The sequence below is a fragment of the Lutra lutra genome, chromosome 18, assembly GCF_902655055.1.
Source record: "Lutra lutra chromosome 18, mLutLut1.2, whole genome shotgun sequence".
Classification (NCBI taxonomy): domain Eukaryota; kingdom Metazoa; phylum Chordata; class Mammalia; order Carnivora; family Mustelidae; genus Lutra; species Lutra lutra.
In genome coordinates this window covers 14,517,944-14,542,518 of record NC_062295.1, presented here as the reverse complement: position 1 = coordinate 14,542,518, position 24,575 = coordinate 14,517,944, and the positions used below count along the sequence as shown (strand labels likewise).

The 24,575-nt window shown below is 44.4% G+C and overlaps 1 protein-coding gene across 3 annotated transcripts; it reads left to right on the top strand.

Annotated features, from left to right (window-relative positions):
- Positions 1-4,286: 4,286 nt before the first annotated feature.
- COQ7 (coenzyme Q7, hydroxylase) lies at positions 4,287-13,555 on the top strand. 3 transcript variants are annotated; one of them, XM_047714538.1, is made up of 6 exons: positions 4,287-4,441; positions 9,753-9,931; positions 11,142-11,256; positions 12,007-12,146; positions 12,833-12,901; positions 13,322-13,555. In XM_047714538.1, the coding sequence occupies exons 1-6, from the start codon at positions 4,372-4,374 to the stop codon at positions 13,397-13,399; spliced, it is 651 nt and encodes a 216-aa protein (XP_047570494.1). In that variant the 5' UTR covers positions 4,287-4,371; the 3' UTR covers positions 13,400-13,555. The 3 variants fall into 3 exon arrangements, with proteins under 3 accessions (XP_047570494.1, XP_047570493.1, XP_047570495.1); XM_047714537.1 differs by lacking the exon at positions 4,287-4,441 and adding an exon at positions 4,616-4,742; XM_047714539.1 differs by lacking the exon at positions 4,287-4,441 and adding an exon at positions 4,670-4,771.
- Positions 13,556-24,575: the final 11,020 nt, after the last annotated feature.

Sequence of the window (24,575 nt, the reverse complement as noted above, 5' to 3'; positions counted from 1 at the left end):
TATAACTACTGATTAAACAGTATCTTGAAAGTTTTAAAATGTGTTTGTGCATATTGGAATTTATGGAGGTTTCTTGTCAGCAATCAAGTGATCATGGAACTTGGTAAAGTCACTCTTTGCCTTTTCCTAGAATCATGCAAGTGTTTAATGCAATCCATCAGATGAGTGATTTTAAGACTCCTTGGCTCTGCTGAATCCAAGGAGAGGTATATTGTGTATATTTTATTTTATTTATTATTTTTTTAAATTTTCATTTATTTATTTGACAGACAGAGATCACAAGTAGGCAGAGAGGCAGGCAGAGAGTGGGGGGAGGCAGGCTCCCCGCTGAGCAGAGAGCCCAATGCGGGGCTCGATCCCAGGACCCTGAGATCACGACCTGAGCCGAAGGCAGAGGCCTCAACCCACTGAGCCACCCAGGCACCCCTATATGTGTATATTTTAAACTGAAAAGTCATAAAATTATTTCAAGCACTCCCCTTCCCACCCCCAACCTCCAGAGGGAACCACTGCTAATGATGTTTATTTTATTCTCCCAGAAAATCATAGTACATGTTCAGACAGATATATATGTGTGTGGTTGAATATATGAAATACGTATTTCTGAGCTTCTCCCTTTTTTCCCCTTAATAACATCTTGAAGATCTTTCCATATAAGTAGCCATGTCATTCTTTTTAATACACAGCATTCCATTGTATCAGTGTGCAAGGGTTAACTCCTTGCTAGATACTTTTGTTTGCAACTCACTAAAGCTGCTTCCCATCCCCCATCCTGTTACAGACAGGGGGAGCTGGAATTTTAGAAGTCAGTGCCAAGCCTGACTCTGTTTCTCTGTTCTGCCCCATTCTCCTAAAGAATAGGTTCTTGTTCTTTATCAAGGCAGTCTTCCATATTCTTGAAATCACAAAATATTCTCATCCCAGCAAAGAGCAGAATCCAGTTAGGCAAGTTTTTAATCTGGCGGTATCTGATTGCAGCTAGTCACGAGTAAATAATGATGAAGAAAGGAATTAATTTTGCCAGAGGGGAGCTGCAAGGTCTGATCCCTAGGAAGACAGGACTTCTGAATGTCTCTTTTTTATATAGGGTATGGCTTTATTAGTAAATTCCATCTGGTATATTTTCTCTCCAATGCATGGGGTGCATGGGACTTAGGATGGGTTTGTTACTTGCTTAATTGTATTATTTTGTACAGGTATCTTCACCCAGATGAAATTCCCTTATCTTTAAATGGAAAATAATACATATATTTACTTTTATGCTTGAGAATGGAATTTGGGACTAATGTGTTTTCCTTTCTTTCTTTCTTTTTTTTTTAAGATTTATTTATTTATTTGACAGACTGAGATCACAAGTAGGCAGAGAGGCAGGCAGAGAGAGAGGAAGCAGGCTCCCTGCTGAGCAGAGAGCCTGATGCAGGGCTCAATCCCAGGACCCTGGGATCATGACCCCAGCCAAAGGCAGAGGCTTTATTTAACCCACTGAGCCACCTAGGTGCCCAGTTCTTTTTTCTAAGATTTTATTTATTTATTTGAGAGAGAGGGAGAGAGTAAGAGAGAGCATGAGAGGGTAGAAGGTCAGAGGGAGAAGCAGACTCCCTGCGAAGCTGGGAGCCTGATGCGGAACTCGATCCCAGGACTCCAGGATCATGACCTGAGCTGAAGGCAGTCGCTTAACCAACTGAGCCACCCAGGCACCCCTAATATGTGTTTTCTTTTTGAAATTTTGTTTTCTCATTTTAAAAATACTTGTTTATTATAGAAAATACAGGGGACACTGAAAGCTACAGAGAAGAAAAGTAAAAAATCACATATAAGCACCATTTATGAACAGTCATTGTTAATCTTTGAGCCAAATTCCTTTTCAGATAAAGAGCACAGAGGAGGGGTTCCTGGGTGGCTCAGTGGGTTAAAGCCTCTGCCTTCGGCTTGGGTCATGATCCCAGGGTCCTGGGATCGGGCCCCTCATCGGGCTCTCTGCTCGCTGGGGAGCCTGTTTCCCTCTCTCTCTCTGCCTGCCTCTCTGCCTACTTGTGTTCTATCTGTCAAATAAATAAATAAAATGTTAAAGAAAAAAAAAGAGTACAGAGGGAGGAAGGATGGGATGAAAAGAAAGAAAAAAATGTTGAGGGCGCCTGGGTGGCTCAGTGGGTTAAGCCGCTGCCTTCAGCTCAGGTCATGATCTCGGGGTCCTGGGATCGAGTCCCGCATAGGGCTCTCTGCTCAGCGGGGAGCCTGCTTCCTCCTCTCTCTCTCTGCCTGCCTCTCTGCCTACTTGTGATCTCTCTCTGTCAAATAAATAAATAAAATCTTTAAAAAAAAAAAAGAAAAAAATGTTGGTATTCTCATTTCTTTTTCACTTACTATGTTTCTTCAAAAGTTCTTTATAAACATTTCAGTGGGCTACATAATATAACATCATACAGATGGGTCTTAATTTTTAACATTCCTTTGCTGCTTAACATTTTGTTTTCAAATTTTCCTGACAATAACTGGGACACCTATAAATTTTTGATAACATATTTTCTTTTTAGGGACAGAGACCTAGAAGTGGAATTACAATGAAGGTTTAGAAAGAACACTCTGGGCCTTTGAGAGGTTTATACTCTTAGTAGCTTTACATGAGAATGTTACATCATCCTTGCTTTCACTAAGTATTTGGATTTTATAAACTATTCCATAGTTTGTTATTTGTAGTTAGAGTAGTTTGAAAATAACTAGAACCTTCAATTATTTTATAGTATATTAAATATTTTATAGTAATTTGGGAAAAAGATATAATCAAGGGTGTGAAGTAGAAAGTGAAAGGCCCCTTCTCACAATCCCAACCCTCTAAAGTTACCAATATTAAATGTTTTGTTCTCTATCCTTCCAGATATGCATCTTTGACTTTTTCCTTTCATATATATACCCTACACATTTGAAAAATTCTTTTTTTTTTTTTAAAGAATTTATTCACCCGTCTGACAGAGAGATAGCACAAGTAGGCAAAGCGGCAGGCAGAGGGAGAAGGAGAAGCAGGCTCTCCGATGAGCAGGGAGCCCGATACAGGACTTGATCACAGGACCCCAGGATCATGATCTGAGCCAAACGCCAAACGCAGCCACCTAACCGACTGAGCCACCCAGGAACAAGTTATTCTTCCTTCCTTCCTTCCTCCCTCCCTCCCTCCCTTCCCTCCCTCCCTTCCCTCCCTCCCTTCCTCCCTTCCCTCCCTCCCTTCCTCCCTTCCCTCCCTCCCTTCCCTCCCTCCCTCCCTTCCCTTCCCTCCCTCCCTTCCTTCCCTTCCTTCCCTTCCCTCCCTCCCTTCCTTCCCTTCCCTCCCTCCCTTCCTTCCCTTCCCTCCCTCCCTTCCTTCCCTCCCTTTTTTTCTCTTTTTAAGATTCTATTTATTTAACAGAGAGACAGCTAGAGAGCGAACACAAGCAGGGGGGGGAGAGAGAGGGAGCAGGGAGCCCAACATGGGGCTCCATACCAGGACCCTAGGACCGCACGACCCAAGCCAAGGCAGACACTTAACGACTGAGCCACCCAGGCGCCCCTGAAAAACTATTTCTGTTGGACAGATCCCTTGAAGGAGGTTTGCTGTATTAGTAGATATGCATTATTTTAAAAATACACAACAAAACTTATAACAGTTTCGGAATCACAGAAAAATCAAGAAAGTAGCGATGTCCCCTATACCCTTTGCCCCCCACATGCTAGTCACCCTCATTCTCAGCAACCCCCCTCAGAGTGGTACATTTGTCAGAAGTGGAAAGACCTCTCCCTAGCCCATCCCATACCCAAAACAATTTGCACCAAAATGAACATCAAGAAAAAAGTGGAAACGAAAAAAAAAAAAAACTAAAACCATATTCTGCGGACAAAATTGAAAACCGAAATAAATTCTAAAAGCCCTCGGATGTTAGTCTCACCACCTAGAGACGCTATTAACCATGTGGTGAGTTTAATTTCAACTTGCAATTTCTACTGTTTTAAAGCCAATGTAGGATACACACAGAAAACTCTCCTTCCTGTTGGTAAAGCAAAAAATACAATGGCTGTGCCAGTAAAGAATCCCTTCACGATCCTTTTCCCAGGAATTTACCCTGGCAGGATCTTGGGAAGAGCAATTCAGCATCCTCATCTCTCCAGCAACCCAAGCCTCTTTCACAACCGTTGGTCACCTGAGTGATTGATAGTGATCATGTCCAATATCATCCTTCCACTTGCCCTTTCCAGCCAATCGAATGGAAGCAGGGGCCTAGGGGCGGGTCCACCGATGGGAGGGCACGCAGTGTCTGTCCTACGTCTGCTCTGCGTCATCAGTCTGCGCTGAACGCACGTTTAGCGCGCCTCGCGCAGTGGAGCGGGTACCTTGTTGCAGCAATGGGCTGCGCCGCGGCGGCGGGTCGCTCCCTGTGGCAGCTGCCCACGGGCGCCCTGCGGCCTTACTCAGGTAAAGTAGGAGGACGGCCGCGGCCGCGCGCTGAACCGGTGGGCCAGGGAATTTTAGCATGCGGCCTGCACCGGAGAGGTCACGGGGGCAGACGTTCGTAGACGTCATAAGGCTGCGACGGGGAGCGACTTCGAGGTGTGAACCTCGGGGCGCTGATAGGCGGGGCGGGAACCGTAGTGCGTAGGGAGAATGCGAGGCGGGAGGGGCGTGGTGTTCAGCGGGGACGCTCTGAAGTGTCCTCTCAGGATCGGCGTGTTGTGGAATGACGTAATGGCACACCTGTACCGGGCGGTCTCCGCAGGTGTGGTCGGCATTCCAGGCTGAGTGCAGGTGGCGACCTTGAACGTTCGTGCCCTGCGGGTGTTATTCTAGCCTTCGCTCAGGGCCTCCGTAGGCACAGAGTGGTCATGCGACCAGCGGCGTGCGCTTGTTAGAAGTGCAGGTATTAGGGAGGACACGTATTGCATGGAGCACTGGGTGTGGTGCAAAAAACAATGAATACTGTTACGCTGAAAAGAAATTTAAAAAAAATTCACTTTATATATATATATATTTATAAAGATTTTACATATATATATTATTATAGAAAATTCTGGAAGCACATGACTTATTTTTTAAAAAACTGCTAAGGGGCGCCTGGGTGGCTCAGTGGTTAAAGCCTCTGCCTTCGGCTCAGGTCATGGTCCCAGGGTCCTGGGATCGAGTCCCGCATCGGGCTCTCTGCTCAGCAGGGAGCCTGCCTCCTCCTCTGTCTCTCTGCCTGCCTCTCTGCCTACTTGTGATCTGTCTGTGAAATAAATAAAAAGCTTTAAAAAAAAATAAAACTGCTAAGTAAAAACTACCCAATCCTCCAAGCCTAAAATAATCAGGAAATAGATTTTGAGCTTTTGAAACTGCATATTATTATATAATTAATAAATAATTAACAGGAAAAAAAAAAAAAAGAAGTGCAGGTTCGAAGGTTCCACCCCTGACTTACACGGTCGCTTTGTCTGCATTTTACCAAGACCTTCGAATGACTTGCATAAAGTTTGAGAAGCACCAGGGTGGTGGAAGCATATAGAAGCATAGTAATTGGGATAGGGAGATGGGTCCTTCTCCCATCCCTGGTCCTTCTATCCTTTTTTCATCACCGCTGCGTCAGAAAATTGTTGTGAGGTCATTTTCTCCAAAAGCTAAAGCATTTGTGAACCTCCTAAAGATTTTTGCCTTTTAGAAATAACCACTTGTGCTTTTGATTACTAAATGTGCATTTTCTGCAGGTGTGTTCAATTTTTAAATTAAATAATTTCAGGGAAATTAAATCCTCATGGTAAAAGCGGAAAACCAGTATTGCTTGCCCCTAATAGAGTAATTAAAAAAAAAAAGTGCTGAAAACAAATTAGTAAATTGTATTAGATTGTCTACCAAGACCTGAACCCCAAACTGTCTTTATGGTTAAATGGGGGGGGGCGGGGAGAGGGAGATTAGCAAGTATTAGGAAGGTATTTATTAACTGAGACATTCTCTTTAATGATATTAGAGGAATTGAGAAAGATTTAAAAGAGAATAACTCTAACTACATGGGTGTATTTAATGCATGTTTATAAACCACTTAAGATCTTCCCGTATACCATTTAAAATCTCCTAGGTATCATCATTGTTAGGTGTTTCACAGTTTGGGAAAGCCCTAACGTAAAATGATGTATTTTTTTTTTTAAGATTTTATTTATTTATTTGACAGATCACAAGTAGGCAGAGAGGCAGGCAGAGAGAGAGGAAGGGAAGCAGGCTCCCTGCTGTGCAGACAGCCCGATGCGGGGCTCGATCCCAGGACCCTGGGATCATGACCTGAGCTGAAGGCAGCGGCCTAACCCACTGAGCCACCCAGGCGCCCCTAAAATGATGTATTTGAGAGCTTCAAGCACTGGCCTCAACTTTATTTTACTCAAATTTAAAATGTGTGACAGTGCAGGGAAAACTCAGAGGATTGTTAAACGTGACTTAATGTTCCTTTGTTGAGCCAATGAGCATAGCAGATTAAGAATCATTCTTTTTCATTTATAAAGTTACTTTGCTTCCTGTATCTCGTTTTATCTTTATGATAACTAAGAAAGGTGTTACTGTTATGTTTCCTTAAAAAAGAAATAACCTGATTATTATTGCCAATTTTATTTGTAAGTAATGGTGATTCTGATTTGTCCAAGGTTACTGTTAGAGACAAGAAACACATTTTCTTTCTTTTTAAGATTTTATTATATATTTTTTAAGTAATCAGTAATCTCTGCCTCCACTGTGGGGCTTAAACACACAACCCCAAGATCAAGAGTCTCATGCTCTACTGAGTGAGCCAGATGCCCCAACCATCCCATACTTTTTAAAGACACCGTGCAGAGATCGTGCAAAGGTAGATGGCATACATTTCAAGACCCAATCTTCCACACACCCCACAAAAAAATCATTTATTAGGTACCAGAATCTGGAAAAGTAGTGGCGGTGCTAGGGAACTGTGTAGTATTTTTTTTTTCCTTTTCAGATTTTATTTATTCATTTGAGAGAGAGCATGAGTGGGAGAGAGCCAGAGGAAAAATCAGACTCCCCGCTGAGCAGGGAGCCAAATGTGGGGCTTGATCCCAGGACCTAAAGATCATGACCTAAGCTGAAGGCAGGTGCTTAACCATCTGAGCCACCCAGGTGCCCCTGTAGTATGTTTTTAATAGAAATACAGTCCTGCCCATTAGAAGCTGTGTATTTGAACTCTTCCTGTGTACTCAGCCCCTTGCTATTTCCCCTTAAATGTTGTGTTTTTTGTTTTCTTTAATGAGTACCCGGTTGTCTTTCCCATTAGCATGTTTTGAGATGGGAGTAACAAATGAAAGAAGAAGCATACAAGATTATCTTGAGATATAGGGCCAGCTCGTCATTTTCAATTTCAATTCATAGGAGTCCTCTTTCTGCAAGGAGGCCAGGTTAGTGGGAGCACAAGTCCTTGGAGTTGGAGGCAACAACTTGGGACAGACTACCTTGCCTTTGTCAAATGTGCCAAATTGTTCTCCATATAAAAACATGGTCATGACCAGAGTGACCTGCCATGTTATGGCACAGATCTGAGTGGTACATTATACCTAGCAGAACTTGGACTCCATCCAGTTGTTGGTGTCCATTTCCTGGATTCCATCCGTTTTTTTTCTTTTCTTTTTTTTAAAGATTGTATTTACTTATTTGACAGAAGAGAGAGAGAGAGACAGTAAGAGAGGGAACAGAAGCAAGAGGAGTGGGAGAAGGAGAAGCAGGCTTCCCACCAAGCAAGGAGCCTGCCGAGCAAGGATCCAGATGCGGGGCTCGATTCCAGGACCTCAGCCGGAGGCAGACACTCAACGACTGAGCTATCCAGGTCCCTCTCCGTCAGTTTCTTGAATCAGATATGTTCAGTGAGATGGAGCAGGTCATGCAGAGGAATGGCTCAAAGCTAGGTCACCATATTTCAGACCCCCACGTCCATGCTCCTTTGTTTAGTGAGGCATTTAAAACCCTGGTTGAACCTGGTCGAAAAGTTCAAATGCAGAATCACCCCAGATTTTATCCAGCCTGTCCCATCACCTTGTGTCCAAAGCACTCAAGCCTTTTGATGAAAATCCTACAGATGTACTCAAAGTGAAGTTTTCCACACATTTTCAGGGTGTAGAAGTTAGGTTAAATGAAAAGAAGTCTGTATTAAAGATCTGGTAGTCGTGCTTAAGAGCCTCGAAACACATCTCAGGGTGATACCAATACACATCACAATTCACATTACAAACTGACTGGCCTCACTGGGTCTCTGTTTTCATATCTGCTTAATGAGCTGATAACCCCTTATATACCTAAACACATTGTAAAACTCTTAGGGCAAAAACTCTGGCGATGCCTTAATGCAAAGCTCAGAGAATACAATCAAGGTGTTACTACTAGGAGATTTTTTAAAAGACAAAATTTAATCCATCCTGAAGAATTTACATTTCAAAGAGAAGAGTTGAGTTGAACTGATAATGTACCATAACAATATCAAACCTAAGCTCTAAGGCTTATTCACCAAATCACATGCTCCAGGCGTTTTGAGAGAACTTAAATCTGTGGTTCTCAACCTTGGCTGCAGAAAAGATTCCTGCACAGAGCTTTTAAAAAAATCCACCCCAAGGGGCACCTGGGTGGCTCAGTGGGTTAAGCCACTGCCTTCGGCTCAGGTCATGATCCCAGGTCCTGGGTTCAAGCCCCGCATCGGGCTTTCTGCTCGGCAGGGAGCCTGCTTCCTCCTCTCTCTCTGCCTGCCTCTCTGCCTACTTGTGATTTCTCTCTGTCAAATAAGTAAATAAAATCTTTAAAAAAAAAAAAATCCACCCCAAGATTGAATAGGGAGGAGCATCCTGGTTTTGAAAGCTCCCTAGGAGATTTGGTGCAGCCAGGGGTGGGAACAAAGCAGGCTTGGAGGGTAGGTCAGCTGGAGAACCATGCTCTTCTAGAGGCCATGTGTCTCACTGCCATGTCAGCTGCCTGCTGAAAAGCCAGGTTCAGTATTTCCAGATCTTTTTATGCTTCATGTGAAGCCAGAAATCCAGATCTTTAGGTAAAATATATGTTTTAAGTGTTGGTAACTAATTCACTTTTAAAAAAGGTGGGGGATGCCTGGCCGGCTCAGACAGTAGAACATATGTTTCTTGATCTCAGGGTTGTGAGTTCAAGCCCCATGTTGGGCGTAGAGCCTACTTTTTTTCTTTATTTTTATTTTTTATTTTTAAAGATTGTTTATTTATTTGACACAGAGAGAGAGAGAACAGGAGGGCACCAGCAGGGGCAGTGGCAGAGGGTGAGGGAGAAACAGGCTCCCAGCTGAGCAGGGACCCTGATGTGAGGCTCCATCCCAGGACCCTGGGATCACGACCTGAGCTGAAGGCAGCCACCCAACCAACTGAGCCACCCAGGTGCCCTGCATATAGCTTGCTTTAAAAACAAAATAAAATGGGGGTGCCTGAGTGGCTCAGTGGGTTAAAGCCTCTGCCTTTGGCTCAGATCATGATCCCAGAGTCCTGGGATTGAGCCCTGCATCAGGCTCTCTGCTTGGCGGGGAGCCTGTCTCCCCCTCTCTCTGCCTGCCTCTCTGCATACTTGTGATCTCTGTCTGTCAAAAACAAACAAACAAAAAAACCACTGCAGGTTAAACAGAATACATTTATGGGCATATATCATACTTATGGTATCTCATCTGTGACCTTTGTTCTGAGGTGCCCCTTTCTTCTTCCTGTAGAAGGAAACATCTCTTTTACCCGAGAGTAATAAAGAATAAACATTTGCATTGCAGCTTATGGACGAAGAATCAGTGTCAGGTTTACCAGTTCAGGAATGACCTTAGACAGTATCAGTCGGGCAGCTGTGGATCGAATAATCCGGGTGGATCACGCTGGTGAATATGGAGCGAACCGAATCTATGCAGGACAGATGGCCGTCCTGGGCCGGACCAGTGTTGGGCCAGTCATTCAGGTGGGTACTTCATTGTTCCTCTCAGCCTGGTCTTACTGAGCAGCGTGGGGATCCAAAGGCCGTAGAGTCATGAATCACATTACGTCATGCATTTGCAAGGGAGAGCAAAAATTGGCTATTAGGGTGGGAGTATGGGAGTGAAAAGTGTACTATTCTTTTTAGGTATAAAGCACAGACAGACATGTAGTACATAAACGGATATGTGGTATATATGAGGTATTAAAATTTCATTGTGTTGTGGTATAAAAAATGGTTAAGAGTCATTGCATTAGGTGAAAGCACCTGTTGCTGAGAGGGTGTGATACTGTCCCCAGCGGGGATATTTTATATCTTATACTGAGAGGCAGAGGGAGGGGCCTGGACTTTGTAATCACAAGGACCCAGGTTCATATTCCAGCTTTCTTCCACCTCCTACCTGTGTGACTGACCTTGGGGGGGTTACATGACCTCTCTGTGTCTCCATTCCCATATCCATATCTACAAAATGAGCTAATAACATCTACCTCATTGGGTTTTGATGAGGAAGAAATGAAATGGCATAGAGCAGCTAATACCAAGTCTGGCATGCAGTAGACACTCAGCACAAGTCAAATTGCCTGCTCTGAGTTCTTGGACAAGTTACTTAGCCTCTCTGGGCCTCACTTCCTCTGTCTGTATAATGGGGATGATAACAATAATAGTTTGTGCAGATTAAATGAGTTGCCTTCTTAAAGCTGTTTGACGGCACCTGGCACTTAGGAGTGCTTGTAAGTGTTAGCTCTTTTATCATTATCTCTTTTTCCTTTGATGTAAATGATACTTGCTTTCTAGCAGTAGAGAAGGAAATGACACAATAGGTGATACGCTGCCCTCCTGATGTTGGAGTGGGCTGAACATCTCATTTCTCATTAGTGTGGGTCTTGTCCCTTAATAGGCTGTGCAGGTCCGAGAACTTCTGCTGGAACCAAGGTTTGGGCCCACTTAATGGGAATTGAGAGAGAGGCTCTTCTCTTGGTTTGTTGGCACTCTGTATCCACAGTGCTTTTTAGTCTGATTTTTTTTTTCCTCCAGTGATTCAAGGGGAATGGGGCAAATAGCCGTCCTCATTTATTCGTTCCATTTCCGTTTTGCTTCCTTTTCCCCCCATGGACAGGGCATGCAGCTTGCTTGGTAATACAGCAAGTGGCCTCTGTGTGATGCTCAAATGTCTTTATTGTTATGTTTTTTACAGAAAATGTGGGATCAAGAAAAGGATCACTTGAAAAAGTTCAACGAGTTGATGGTTGCATTCAGGGTGCGGCCGACGATTCTGATGCCCTTTTGGAACGTGGTGGGGTTTGCACTGGGTATGTGTCTGTCCAGAAGAGCTTACGTGAGCTTGGGGGGTCTGGCCCAATTAAATTGTTAAAGTACCGATTCCATAATTCTTTTCATGTTCTCTTACCACCTTCTTATTTCCTTAGTCTTTTTAAAAGCTAAATGGGCTTTTTTTTTTTTGCTTAAATTTATTTAAATACTTATTTATTTAAATCAGTACTTTTATAAATAGAAGGTACAGTAAAAATAAATACAACAGAGGAGGAAAACAAGTAGAGCAATTCAGGTATAGCCAAGTGATAATCCCTGACAAAGGTTCTCAACCTGAGATAGCACGCTCTTAAAAAAGAGAGAAGAGTAAATGTTAAAAGAGAATCAAAGACACACTCACCCCCAAATGAAGACTTTCTTCTTGCCATAAGCAGAAGGTTCAGAAGAGCCCTGAAAAGAGAATAGTATTCCTATTCTGTGATTCAGGATTTCACCATGTGACCTGGTACCGCCTAACACAGGTTCTCACTGAGGTAGGTTGCTCCTAAGGATACTTGGCAGTATCTGGAGACAATTTTGGTTGTCACGACCAGGGCTTCTGCTGGCATGTAGTGGGTAGAGGCCGGGGTGCTACCAAGTGGCCTACAATGCCCAGGACGGCTCCCACAGGGAATTATCCCGCCCCAGAGCCCGTAGTGTCGAGGTTGATGAACCCCGACCTGACATGATCTCCCTTCCCAGTGTGGTATTAGGCCCATCATTTCCTGCTCTGGATTTGACCATTCCAGGTGCGGGAACTGCCCTGCTTGGGAAGGAGGGAGCAATGGCCTGCACTGTGGCTGTGGAAGAGTCCATAGCACATCACTATAACAACCAGATCAGGACGCTGATGGAGAAGGAGCCTGAAAAATACACAGAACTTCTTCAGGTATTTGAATATACTCTGGAAAGAGGCCAATAAGGGAGGAAAGGGTAGCTTTGCAACTTGATAAGAAGGAAAAAAATAGAAAGGTAGGGAATGACAGGCCATAGAAACCTGGGACAGTGCCTCATTCTTAAGGCAGGAAGAACAGAAAGCCGAAGCTGTGGGCGCTGGTCATAGCTATGACCCAACCCTGTCTCCGGCAGACTTGGGACCAGAAGCTGTGTCTCCTGAGCCCACGCTTTTATTCTCCACTTCTGGGTCATTGATAGCTGCTGAGCAAATGCAAGCACAGACTCTTCAGATTAAATAAATGAACTAATGGGTATCTTCAGGCAATTTTCTACAGCAGATAAGGGAACTTTAATTATTTTTTAAGTCTAAGTTGGGGGTTGGTAAACCCCGGTCTGGAGCAGACCACCTGTTTCTCTAAATTGTTTTGTTGGAACAGCGCCGTACCCATCTGCTTACATGTCTGTGGCTGCTGTTCCCCATATACTGGCAGCGTTGAGTGGTTGTGAAGAGAACCATACAGCCTGTGGAGTTTGGAGTACTGACTCTCTGACCTTTTATAGGAAAAGTTTGCCTACCCCTGTCTTAGGCGGTAATATGAGGCTTTAGCCTCCAGAAGAATACTGGACAGGTGGGAGAGTTGGATGCTGACTTGCTCTGATTTCTTTGTATTTAACCAGGTGATAAGGAAATTTCGGGATGAAGAGCTAGAGCACCATGACATAGGCCTTGAACATGATGCACAACTGGTAGGGGACCTCCCTTTACTATTTGCTGGTGGTGCTTTGAATACCTTATTAGGAAGATTAAGGGGCAGGAGGGTTTTCGTTTCCAGAGAAATAGATTTCAAAATAACCACCCAAGAAAGCAAACCAATATACTGCTTTGACAGAAAGGCAAGCAAATCTGTGCTCCCCGCTGGGAATCTTATTTCCTCCTTCCTCCCTCATCATCTCCCCTGGCAGCTTCTTCCCCCTTCCTGATGAGAAACTAGGTGATTCAGATGTTCTGGCAGTTATGGAACCATCCCAACCTTATGAATTAAAAGAGTCTGTTAGATCTTACGTCTTACCTAGAGCGTTCCAGCCCGGCCATACCAGGCCATGTCTTACTGCTACAAGTGAACATAGAACATATTTCTTTTGTTTGCTTATTGTCATTTTTAACAGGCTCCAGCATACACCGTCTTGAAGAGCCTCATCCAGGCCGGATGCAGCGCGGCGATATATTTATCAGAAAGATTTTAAAGTATGTCCACTTTCCCCTGTTTATAAAAGATGACAGTGACTAAACGAGTAGCGTTGGCAGAAAAGGAAATGTGCAATTATCGTTATATGAATCTTGTTAATAAACTTCAAGAGGTTTTTGTTTTTTCGTTAATAAAACTCTCTAGTGTTGATTTTTTTTTTTTTTTTTTCCTGTGCTGCCTTATGCCAGAAGGCCGAGTGTTCACCAAGTTCCAGTTACAACAGATGAAGCTGGTCCTTGTTTGGTCCATGGTTAATTTTTTTATAAAACATCAAGAATGAATCGTTAAGAAAATAATGGAAATCTTTTTTTTTTTTTTGGAGGAAGAAAGAGTGTGAGAATGTGCATGTGTTTTGGGGTGAGGGGGCAGGAAGAGAGAATCTCCAAGCAGAGTCCCAGCTGAGCTCAAAACCCAATGCAGTGCACTGTGGGGCTTTATCTCAGGACCCTGAGATCATGACCTGAGCTGAAACCAAGAGTCCGATGCTCAACCAACTGAGCCACCTAAGTGCCCCCAAAATAACAGAAATCTTTTTTTTTTTAAGATTTTTATTTTTTTTTATTTTATTTGACACACAGAGATCACAAGCAGGCAGAAGAGCAGGCAGAGAGAGAGAGAGGAGGAAGCAGGCCTCCCGCAGAGCAGAGAGCCCAACGTGGGGCCCGATCCCAGGACCCTGAGAACATGACCCGAGCCGAAGGCAGAGGCCTCAACCCACTGAACCATCCAGGTGCCCCAACAGAAATCTTTAAGAATAAAAATTTTGAGTTCACTTATAACCAAAGGTAATTTAAAACACGAGGTTGTTGGGGCACCTGGGTGGCTCAGTGGGTTAAAACTTCTGCCTTTGGCTTGGGTCATGATCCCAGGGTCCTGGGATCGAGCCCCGCGTCGGGCTCTCTGCTCAGCGGGGAGCCTGCTTCCTTCTCTCTCTCTCTGCCTGCCTCTCTGCCTACTTGTAGATCTCTGTCTGTCAAATAAATAAATAAAATCTTTAAAAAACAAAAAACCAGGGGCGCTTGGGTGGCTCAGTGGTTTAAGCCTCTGCCTTCGGCTCAGGTCATGATCCCAGGGTCCTGGGATCGAGCCCCGCATCGGGCTCTCTGCTCAGCAGGGAGCCTGCTTCCTCCTCTCTCTCTGCCTGCCTCTCTGCCTACTTCTGATTTCTCTCTGTCAAATAAATAAATAAAATCTTTAAAAAAAACAAAAAAAAAAAAACCACGAGGTTGTTGAAGATCGACAAAGCCAGCCTGTCAAATCCTTCAATTGAGTGGAAGACTGTCATTGTTTCCAGTGGCCTCCTTAGCTGTTCCTTCTCTCCTCTGGATTTCAACATGCCAGAGGGTGCCAGGGTGTGGTTCTTGGCCCTGTTTTGTCTCTCATCTTTTTCTTGGTATCCCATCCGGCCTTGTGGCTCATTCCTCCACATTCCTATTTCAGCCTAGCTTTCTCATTTTCCAGTATCCTGCTGCCTACCCGGCCCCTCCACTTGGACATCAGAGAGAACCTCAAGCTCCTCCTCCCCTCCCCCATCCCAATGCCCTACTGGCCGGCCTTCCTCATCATAGTTAATAGCAGCTCCATCCTTCTGGTCCTCAGGCCCAAATCTCCGGACTCACCTTTGACACCTACCTAAATCCCTCCCCTATCTGGTCACCCGGGATATCCTACAGGCTCTGCCAAAGCCTGGATTATTTTAGAAGCCTCTTTACTATTCTTCTGGCCTTCCCCTGTCCTCCCACAATCTATTCTCAACCCAGCAGCCACAGTGGTCCTTTGAACTGTAAGCCAGGCCATGTTCCTGCTCAGCTCAGAACCCCTCAGTGGCTTTTCCCAGTTCCCTTAGCATCAAAATCAAAGTCCCTAAAAGGGTTTCTAAGAACCTGTGTGATCTGGCTCTCTGACCACTTCCCCCTTCCTCCTTGCCGTTTCTCAAAATACCGGCCCTCTCTTGGCTTAGGGCCTTTGCAATGGCTGTTTTCTCTCTCCCCGCAGCGTTCCTTCCCATACAGCCACCTGGCCAAATCCCTCACCAATTTTCAAACCTTAGTTTCAAATGTCACCTCTTAAAGGAGGCCCACCTTGACCACCTTTTTCAGAATTGCAAACCCCACCCCACCGCATGCATCATGCCACGTGCTCAGCTCCTCCATTTCTTTCCCCATAACACTTAACCACCTTCTGGCATCTTATATAATGTACTTACTTGGTTTTTGTCTGTTTCTCACTGCAAGACTGTAAACTCTGTAGGGCAGGAATCTTTGTTTTAATCACTGGCACATAGTCATCAAGGGGATTCAATGAAGAAATAGCTCTCCCTTGTTCACAGTCATTTTCATGTAACTAGTAATTCAAGACTATTCCATGTGCTTCTCTGCAAAATTCAGTAGAGATTTATTGAAAAGATGCTACCAAGTCAGGCTGGGCCCCTCGGTTCTGGTTTCTATAGAGTATGCTTTACTATAAAACTCAAAGCCTGCCCAAGACGGGGGAAAAATGCTACCAAGAAACCAAAGAAAAGCCATTCTCTGTGCTTCTTGCTGATGACTTAAGAAAACAAAAGAACAACAACAACAAAAACCAGGCTGGACATCCACATGCAAAAGAATGAATTTGGACCCTTAACAGCTTTTACAAGAATTAACTCAAATGGATTAGAAATATAAATGGTAATGCTAAAACGCTAAAACTCTTAGAAGATGCAAGGGTAAGTTTGGTGACCTTGGATGAGACAACGGTTTCCTAGATAGGACACCAAAAGTACAGGCAACAAAAGAGAAAAACACGGATTGGATTTAATCAGAAGAAAAAACTACTGTACTTTTCAAGAAGGGGAAAGAGAACTCACAGAATGGGCGAGAATGTTCGCACATCATAGATGTGATAAGGGATTTGTACTGAGAGTATGTAAAGAACTCTCACGACTCAACAATAAGATAAATAGCCCAGTTAAAAATAGGCAAAGGGTTTGAATAGACGTGTCTCCAAAGAAGATGTACCCATGGCCAATAAGCATTTGAAATGAATGCACAGAAACATTCGTCTTTAGGGAAAACCTCAATGAGGTAACACTTTGCCCACAAGTATGGCTATACTCAAAGTAGAAAATGATGTGTCGGGGCGCCTGGGTGGCTCAGTGGGTTAAAGCCTCTGCCTTCGGCTCAGGTCATGATCCCAGGGTCCTGGGATCGAGCCCCACATCGGGCTCTCTGCTCAGCAGGGAGCCTGCTTCCTCCTCTCTCTCTGCCTGCCTCTCTGCCTACTTGCGATCTCTATCTGTCAAATAAATAAATAAAATCTTTAAAAAAAAAAAGAAAATGATGTGTCGACAAGGGTGTAGAGGTACTAGGTCCTCGTACACTGCTGGTGGGAATATAAAATGGTGCAGCCCATTTGGAAAAGTCTGGCAGTTCCTCAGTCAGTTAAATACAGTTACCATATGATGCAGTAACTCCTCCCCTAGGTGTAAACCCCAAAGAAATGAAAACAAGAGTTCAAACAAATTACAGATCTATGAAAGTTCATAACAACATTATTTATAATAGCCATAAAGTGGAACCAATCCAAATGTCTATCAGCTGATTAGCAGATAAACAAAATGTAGCATATCTATACCATGGGATATTATTTAGTCAAAAAAAAAAAAAAAGGAAGTGCTGATAAGTGCTACAGCATTGATAAACCTTAAAAATGTGACGTTTGGACACAAAGCTTCAAAACCAAAGATGGAAATGCTGGAAATGGATGGTGGTGGTCATTGCCCAATGATGTGAATGTACTTAATGCCACTGACCTCTACATAAAAAATGGTTAAATGGGAATTGTTATGTATAGTTTTGTTGTTGTTGTTGTTGTTATGTATAGTTTAAAAAAAAAAAAAATGCTGGGGCACCTGGGTGGCTCAGTGGGTTAAATCCTTTGCCTTTGGCTCCGGCTCAGGGTTCTGGGAGCCCCGCATCTCTGCTCGGCGGGGAGCCTGCTTCCCCCTCTCTCTGTCTCTGCCTGCTTCTCTGCCTACTTGTGATCTCTGTCAAATAAATAAATAAAAAATCTTTTTTAAAAGAAAGCTAAGTGAAGGAAGCCAGACAAAAAAGGCCCCATATTGTATGAGTCCATGTATATCAAATGTCCAGAAGAGGCGAATCCATAGAAACAGAAAACAGACTAGTGGTTCCCTAAGGCTGTAAGGAATGGCGGGCAATGGGAGTAACTGCTAATGGACGCAGTTACTTTTTGGGGTGATGAATGTTTTAGAATTAGCTGGCGGTGATGGTTGCACAACCATTAGAAAAAAAAAAACACACTGAATCGAACACTTGAAGATGACGATTTTTATGGCATGTGAATCATAGCAATTAAAAATACAGGATTGGGACACCTGGGTGGTTTAGTCGGTTAGGCCACTGCCTTCGGCTCAGGTCGTGATCTGGGGTCCTGAGATCAAGTCCTGCATCAGGCTTCTTGCTTGGAGGGGAGCCTGTTTCTCTCTCCGCCTCTACCTGCCACTCTGCCTGCTTGTGCTCTCTCTCTGACAAATAAATAAATAAATAAAATCTTAAAAAAAAAATACAGGATTTATAGTTTTATGCTGCATTGGAAAGCAAATTTTGATCCTATCTATTGAATAGGGAAACAATTTCTTTAACATGTCACCCTTCAAGTCAGCAAAGCATGTCAGAGCCTTGATCTTCTGAGATGCTGGTTCTGTTTCTTGCCCTCCGATATCAAAGCTAATTTTGTAAGTGGTGCATCCAGGAATTAGTCATATAAAGACACTTTGTACAATACTTATTAAAAGCCCAGATTTCTTGCTGTTTGTTTAGCACCCCCTTCAGAATTGATGGCTGATGGTTTATGCTTCTGAGAGCTTCCAGAACAAGACCAGAGAGATCTTCTGAATCCCCCTGTGGTTGTTTTTAATTTCATTACAGCTTGTCCTCGTGTATTAACAAGGTAATCTTGTCTTTCCCTTACTTTACGGCTCTGACCTTTCAGGGAAAATGTGATTTTAAAATTGGACACCATCCAAAGATGATGCCAGGAGGACAAAGGATGTTATTTTGCAAGCAGCGTAGTTCCAGAGAGGCAAGCCAAGGTACAGTTCTTTGCATGTATTTGATTCTCTTGCTACTCAAAGTGTCGTCCACAGACCAACCTGGCAGCCTGTTAGAAATGCAAAACTTGGACCTCCTCCGCAGACCTTCTGAATCAGAATCTGCATTTTAACAAGGTGTGGTCGTTTTAGACTCTGTCCCCACATTCCTTGATACTCCTCTTTTTGGGGAGCCCAATTCCCCGTGCCTTGAGTGTGGGCTGTGTACTTGGTGACTTGTTTCTCACCAGTGGTAGAAATGATGGAGTGTGACTGCCAGGGCTGCCAGCTCATAAAAGACTATTTCAGCTTTCACCTCTCTCTCTGGGATCACTCAGTCTAGGGAAAGCCCACTGCCATGTGGTAAGAACACTCCAGCGGTTAATCTGTAGAGAGGGTCACATGGCGAAGAGCTGAGACCGCCTGCCAGTAGCCATTTATGGGCACCATCTTGGGAGAGAATCCCTTAGCCCCAGTCCTGCCTTCAGATAATGTAGCTCTGGGTGACATCCTGTCGGTAACCTCATGCGAGACCCAGAGCCAGGATCACCCAGGTAAACCACTCTGTCCTGACTGTCAGCAGCTACTTTTGATAATAAATGCTTGTTGTTTTCAGCTGCTGAGTTTTGGGGTGATTTGCTATCCAGTAATAATTAACCAATACATAACACGTCCAGGTGATTTGGGAGCACATCAGTGTGACAAGCTGACCTAGACCATGAACTCCTGGACAGCAGAGGCTGTTTTAGTCATTTACATACCTTCTGAGCTTAGCACAGCACCTCACACTCGGTAAATTTTTTTTTTTTAAGCCTTTTTTTTTTTTTTTAAAGATTTTATTTATTTATTTGACAGAGAGAGATCACAAGCAGGCAGAGAGGCAGGCAGAGAGACAGGCAGAGAGACAGGAGGAAGCAGGCTCCCTGCTGAGCAGAGAGCCCGATGCGGGACTCGATCCCAGGACTCTGAGATCATGACCTGAGCCGAAGGCAGCGGCTTAACCCGCTGAGCCACCCAGGCGCCCCTCACACTCGGTAAATTTTTGTTGCACCAAATATAAGGTTAAATTGTCCTGTTTTGTTTTGTTCATTTTTTTAGGAAATGAAAACTTTTTTGTAAAAAATAACGCATACATTCTCATGGTGAAATAGTGTAACAGTGCTAAAGGGTCCGTGACAAGAAAATCTCTGTGTAGACTGCTGTTGCTCATCAGGAAACTGTGACCACCTGCCTTACTTTGTGATTAGCTACTAGCAATCTCTCACATAAGGCAGTGCATTGCTTTCTTTCTTTTCCACCCTCACTTCCCAAAGACATAGTTGCCTCGAAATGAAACAGTATAAAACCCATATAGGTTTAAAAAACACACACACAACACTGCTTCCAAACTTATCCCTAGAAGTAGCCACTATTAATAATTCATTATTAAATGAAATTTTATTAATAGTAATAATTAATATTAACGATTATTTTAATAATATAATATGTGATCTATAATATAATAATATAATTATTAATAATTATTAATAATAAATAAAATAGTAATAATTATTTAAAGAGTCTCCAGACTCTTTTTTGTTGTTGTTAAGATTTTATTTATTTATTTGACAGACAGAGATCACAAGTAGGCAGAGAGGCAGGCAGAGAGAGAGGAGGAAGCAGGCTCCCTGCTGAGCAGAGAGCCTGATGTGGGGCTTGATCCCAGGACCCTGGGATCATGACCTGAGCTGAAGGCAGAGGCTTTAACCCACTCAGCCACCCAGGCATCCTACCTCTCCAGACTCTTAAAAAAAAATCTTTTATCCATACATGTACACCTCTGGATTCGGATCGTTCCCCACATGGGACGTGCATCTTTGATCTGCAATTTGCGTTTTTCTTTTGTTGACCTCTATTGGCCATCTTTCCAGAAAGACAATACCTATAGATTCACCACATTCCTCTGGTTGGCGCAACACTCTTCCATTTCACACCTGAGCCACCGGCCCCACCCAGACGCTGCCTCACACCCATCCTGCCCTGACTGCTCCCCCCATCCAGTTTCCACCACAGCCCATGCTCTCCCATCCCCCTTTACAGAAACAGTCTGCAGGTGCCACAGGTGCCAGAGAGCCTTGAACTTAACCACCACGCCACTTGGCCTCTAATTTCCCCTCTTCCTCTACCGGTGGACATTTGGGTTATTTATTTTTATTTTTTTTTATTTTTTAAAGATTTTATTTATTTATTTGACAGAGAGAAATCACAAGTAGGCAGAGAGGCAGGCAGAGAGAGAGGAGGAAGCAGGCTCCCTGCCAAGCAGAAAGCCCGATGCGGGGCTTGAACCCAGGACCTGGGATCATGACCTGAGCCGAAGGCAGTGGCTTAACCCACTGAGCCACCCAGGCGCCCCCATTTGGGTTATTAATAACACAAAAACTTGGGGACCGCTGAATACAGTCTCTGGAATTTCAGGAGTAGAGATCTCTTTGGGGTTCTTAGCCCTTTTGGAGATTCAGTGCTCTTTTGAGAACGTGATAAGAAGTCTGGATCCTCACCCCAGGGCCTTCTTAAGGCCCTCTTTAAAACTTCTTGATCTGGTGCTTCGAGGAGAAGAAAACGTGACCTTCCCTAACCCGGGGAACAAAAGAAACCTTTTCTCAAAACTGCTCTTTCCTGGCTCTGACAGAGCACAAAGCACTTTCCTGCTGAATATGTTTTCAAAGGTTTAAAAGCCTCCTCTTGCCTTCGGGGACAGGCTTCCTCCCACTCCTGTCTCCCGAAATGGCAGCCCTGCAGGGCTGCGATAGAACAGGACCAGGACCGGTCCTTTGATCCGGATCATGTAGGAAGACGGGCTCCCGGGCGCGCCAAGGGCAAAGGAAGGTCCTGAGCTTCACGGCGCCCGCCTGCGGCCACCAGAGGGCGTCCTCGCCCTGAGTTCCGAGTCTGGGCCCCCGCAGCCTGCCCTGCTGGTCACCTCCAGAATGTCACAGGAACAACGCCTGGTGAACAAGGCGAGGTCACTACAACGTGTTGTGAAAATCGGACCCTAATAACCCCACCTCCTGACGGCTGCTGAACGGGAATGGATTGTTACATTTGCACACTGCAGGAGGCGGAGGGCTTAGCTGGCTGTTGTAGTCTGCGCTGGTCCAGACTTGAGAGCGTCCTTATCAGGGAGGACGCATTTTCTTTTTTAAGAAAGGGAGAATAGAAAACACAGGGGAGGAAGATTAGTCTCTGTCCAGGGGCACCACATGGAGAACACCAGCTTCAAGCACGACGCAGTATCCAAGGGGCTGCACTGAATGTTTATTTATTCACTAGTTCAGGCTGCTCCCTGACGCACCTTGCTCACACATACCTTCTTCGGATTCACCGGGATTGGCCCTTTTTCTGAGGAAAGCCATTTGCCCTTCTAACTCACTTATCTTGTAAGTGACGTCATCCCACACCCTCTCCCTTATCTCCATACTTCAGCTTCCTGCCCTGGTACTGCCTTCTGTCATCGTCCCGCTGTTACGTCCTTTCCTACCATCTCCCCTACATAGTATGACCCTGTTAGAGGCAGGGGCTGTTCCCACCCTTCACTGGTCCTCAGCCAATGTCAGATAAACTAAATCTCGCTTAAAAAAAAAAAAAAAGCACCCATGTGAACACATAAAATGAAACAAAATGAATTGACAGAGTAATCACAAATCATGACAATCGTCCTGATCCCCACATGAAACACAGCCAGAAGCTGTAGAGGGACCCGATCGGGTGGAGGCCGGAAGCACAGGAGGGGAAAGGATTCACTGGAGGCAGAACGAAGGAGTTAGAAGTTTAATGGCTACACCACAAGGAAGGCGTAGGCGGGACCGCAGAGGAGAGGCTGTCTGCAAGGAGGAGGTGGGGGGCTCTAGTTAAAGGGGGAAGTGACGAGGTTTGGGGACGTATGGAAGTCTCCTTTCTTGGTACCTGTGCCTGGTTGTAAGGAGTCCATTGGTCAGCTGGGGCTTATGGATATTTGGAGATGGGTTGCCTACTGACCCTGTCTGCCTTCAGCCTAGTGATCACTGTGGACACTTGGACCTTCCACGGTTTTCCATTGCTCAAGCCTGTTGCCTAAAAGCAGCCTCTACAGAAACTTCCGGTTGAAAGTCCAAAGTTGGGAAGGAGGGTCAGTCTTGGAGTGTCCTTCAGTCCTCTAGTCCATCTGCATCCTGAACCCGGTGTGAGCCTGGCAGACATTTAACCTGCGACCCTGTTTCAACTCTTTTCCCTCAAAACGCCTTTTATTTATTGCTACTGTGTTTTGTTTTGTTTTGTTTTGTTGAGGATTTCCCTTCGCGATACTTTCTTCCTTTTTTTAAAATCTCAGTTCTATTTCTAGGGTTATACAGAATTTTCTAATTCTTATTCCTGAAATATGTAACTCGGCATGCATACCAGAATCAACTCCAGAGATTAAAAAAAAAAAAAAAAAATCTGTGGTTGCTCCTGCTCCACCCAGTCCTACTGAAACAGAAGCTCCATGGCTGGCCTAAGGGATGAATATATCTTAAAAGTCACATGGAGCTCTGATGTGCAGGCCTGGCTAAGAATCAGTGATTTCATTCCCCAAGGGCTTTATTTTATTTTATTTATTTTTTTATTTTTTTTTAAGATTTTATTTATTTGTCAGAGAGAGAGGGAGAGAGAGCAAGCACAGGCAGACAGAATGGCAGGCAGAGGCAGAGGGAGAAGCAGGCTCCTGCTGAGCAAGGAGCCCGATGCGGGACTCGATCCCAGGACGCTGGAATCAGGACCTGAGCCGAAGGCAGCTGCTTAACCAACTGAGCCACCCAGGCGTCCCAAGGGCTTTATTTTAAATCTGCCCCGAAAATGGATGCTTTTCCCCTGCTTTACATTTTATTTTTCTGGGCTGATTCTGGACTTCCATTCTGTCCCACTCTCTTCCTGCATTATTTTCTGTTAAGATGTGACTTGTTCCAGTTTTCTCCAGCCCATTCAGTGCCATGACAGCTGGAAACATGTTCCAGACCAAGTTGTCTTCATGGGTTGGAAACAATGGTGAAGGGCAGTGGCTCCCTGTTGTGCTGGGGGCAGGAGGGTGACAGGGAGAGCAGCCTTTGTATGGCATTTTCCATGCTTAGCTTCCAACTGGCTTTATTGAAACAATGAAAAAAATTGTGTTGATATGCCACCTGTTGCACTTGCTTGCTGATGCTCTGTGTATTTATGTTTAAATACGACATGGTTATGCAAAGAATAATTATCTCAATCTTTTGATTTTTAGGGAACATATTATTCTAAATACATGGTTATGCAAAGAATAATTATCTAAATCTTTTGATTTTAAGGGAGCATATTATTCTAAGTCCTGTGGAATAGAAAAAATTTAGAATGTGAATTTCATAGTCCTTTTTTATACCATTTAGAAGACACGCAAAACATCCTACCTTTGCTGTAATAAGGAGTATTAATTCTGCTAAATGAAAAATCCAGAGGTTTTCTTCAGGTAGGGTTTGATCCAGGAGTTCAAACCAAAAATGTTGTCTCCTCTCTCTCTCTCTCTCTCTCTCGCTCCTCTCTGCTTTGCACAGTGTCAATATTAGGCTCATAATGACCCCTAGCCCCCAGTGGTTCTCCTTGTGTGTGACAGCAGAATCAGGGCACCACTTCCAACATCACCTGCTAACACTCTTCCATCCACAAGAAAGGTGAGGATCTCTTCCTCTAGCTTCTGCAGAAGAAGGGAAACTTTGATTTCCCAGAATCCACAGCACATACCCCTCCCCCACTCCAGACTCATTTTTCTCCAATCAGGTTACAGTCCTCACCATCAGCCAATCACTTTGGGCCCGGGGGATTGCAGAGCTCTCATTGACCAGACTTAGTCACATGGCTGCTCCTGAACCAAGTGGAGTGGAGACAGCTCCACCCAAGCCACATGGGCCATGAGTGGGGTGAGGGTGGTTCCCACACAGGAAGCCAGAGTTCCCTCACTGGGAGGAGGGAGAACAGATGTTGAGCAGGGAACAAGGGCCAGATGTTCCCTGAGGCCCGGAGGTCACGATGCAGACAGAACCTGAGTGGTTGTAAATGGGGCATTAGG

Excerpts from the sequence above, each read along its gene's own strand:
- COQ7 (XM_047714537.1), top strand. The coding sequence starts at position 4,631 with ATGCGAGGCGGGAGGGGCGTGGTGTTCAGCGGGGACGCTCTGAAGTGT. Across the intron at positions 4,743-9,752 it reads GTACCGGGCGGTCTCCGCAG|CTTATGGACGAAGAATCAGT; the intron begins GTGTGGTCGGCA and ends TTTGCATTGCAG. Across the intron at positions 9,932-11,141 it reads GTGTTGGGCCAGTCATTCAG|AAAATGTGGGATCAAGAAAA; the intron begins GTGGGTACTTCA and ends TGTTTTTTACAG.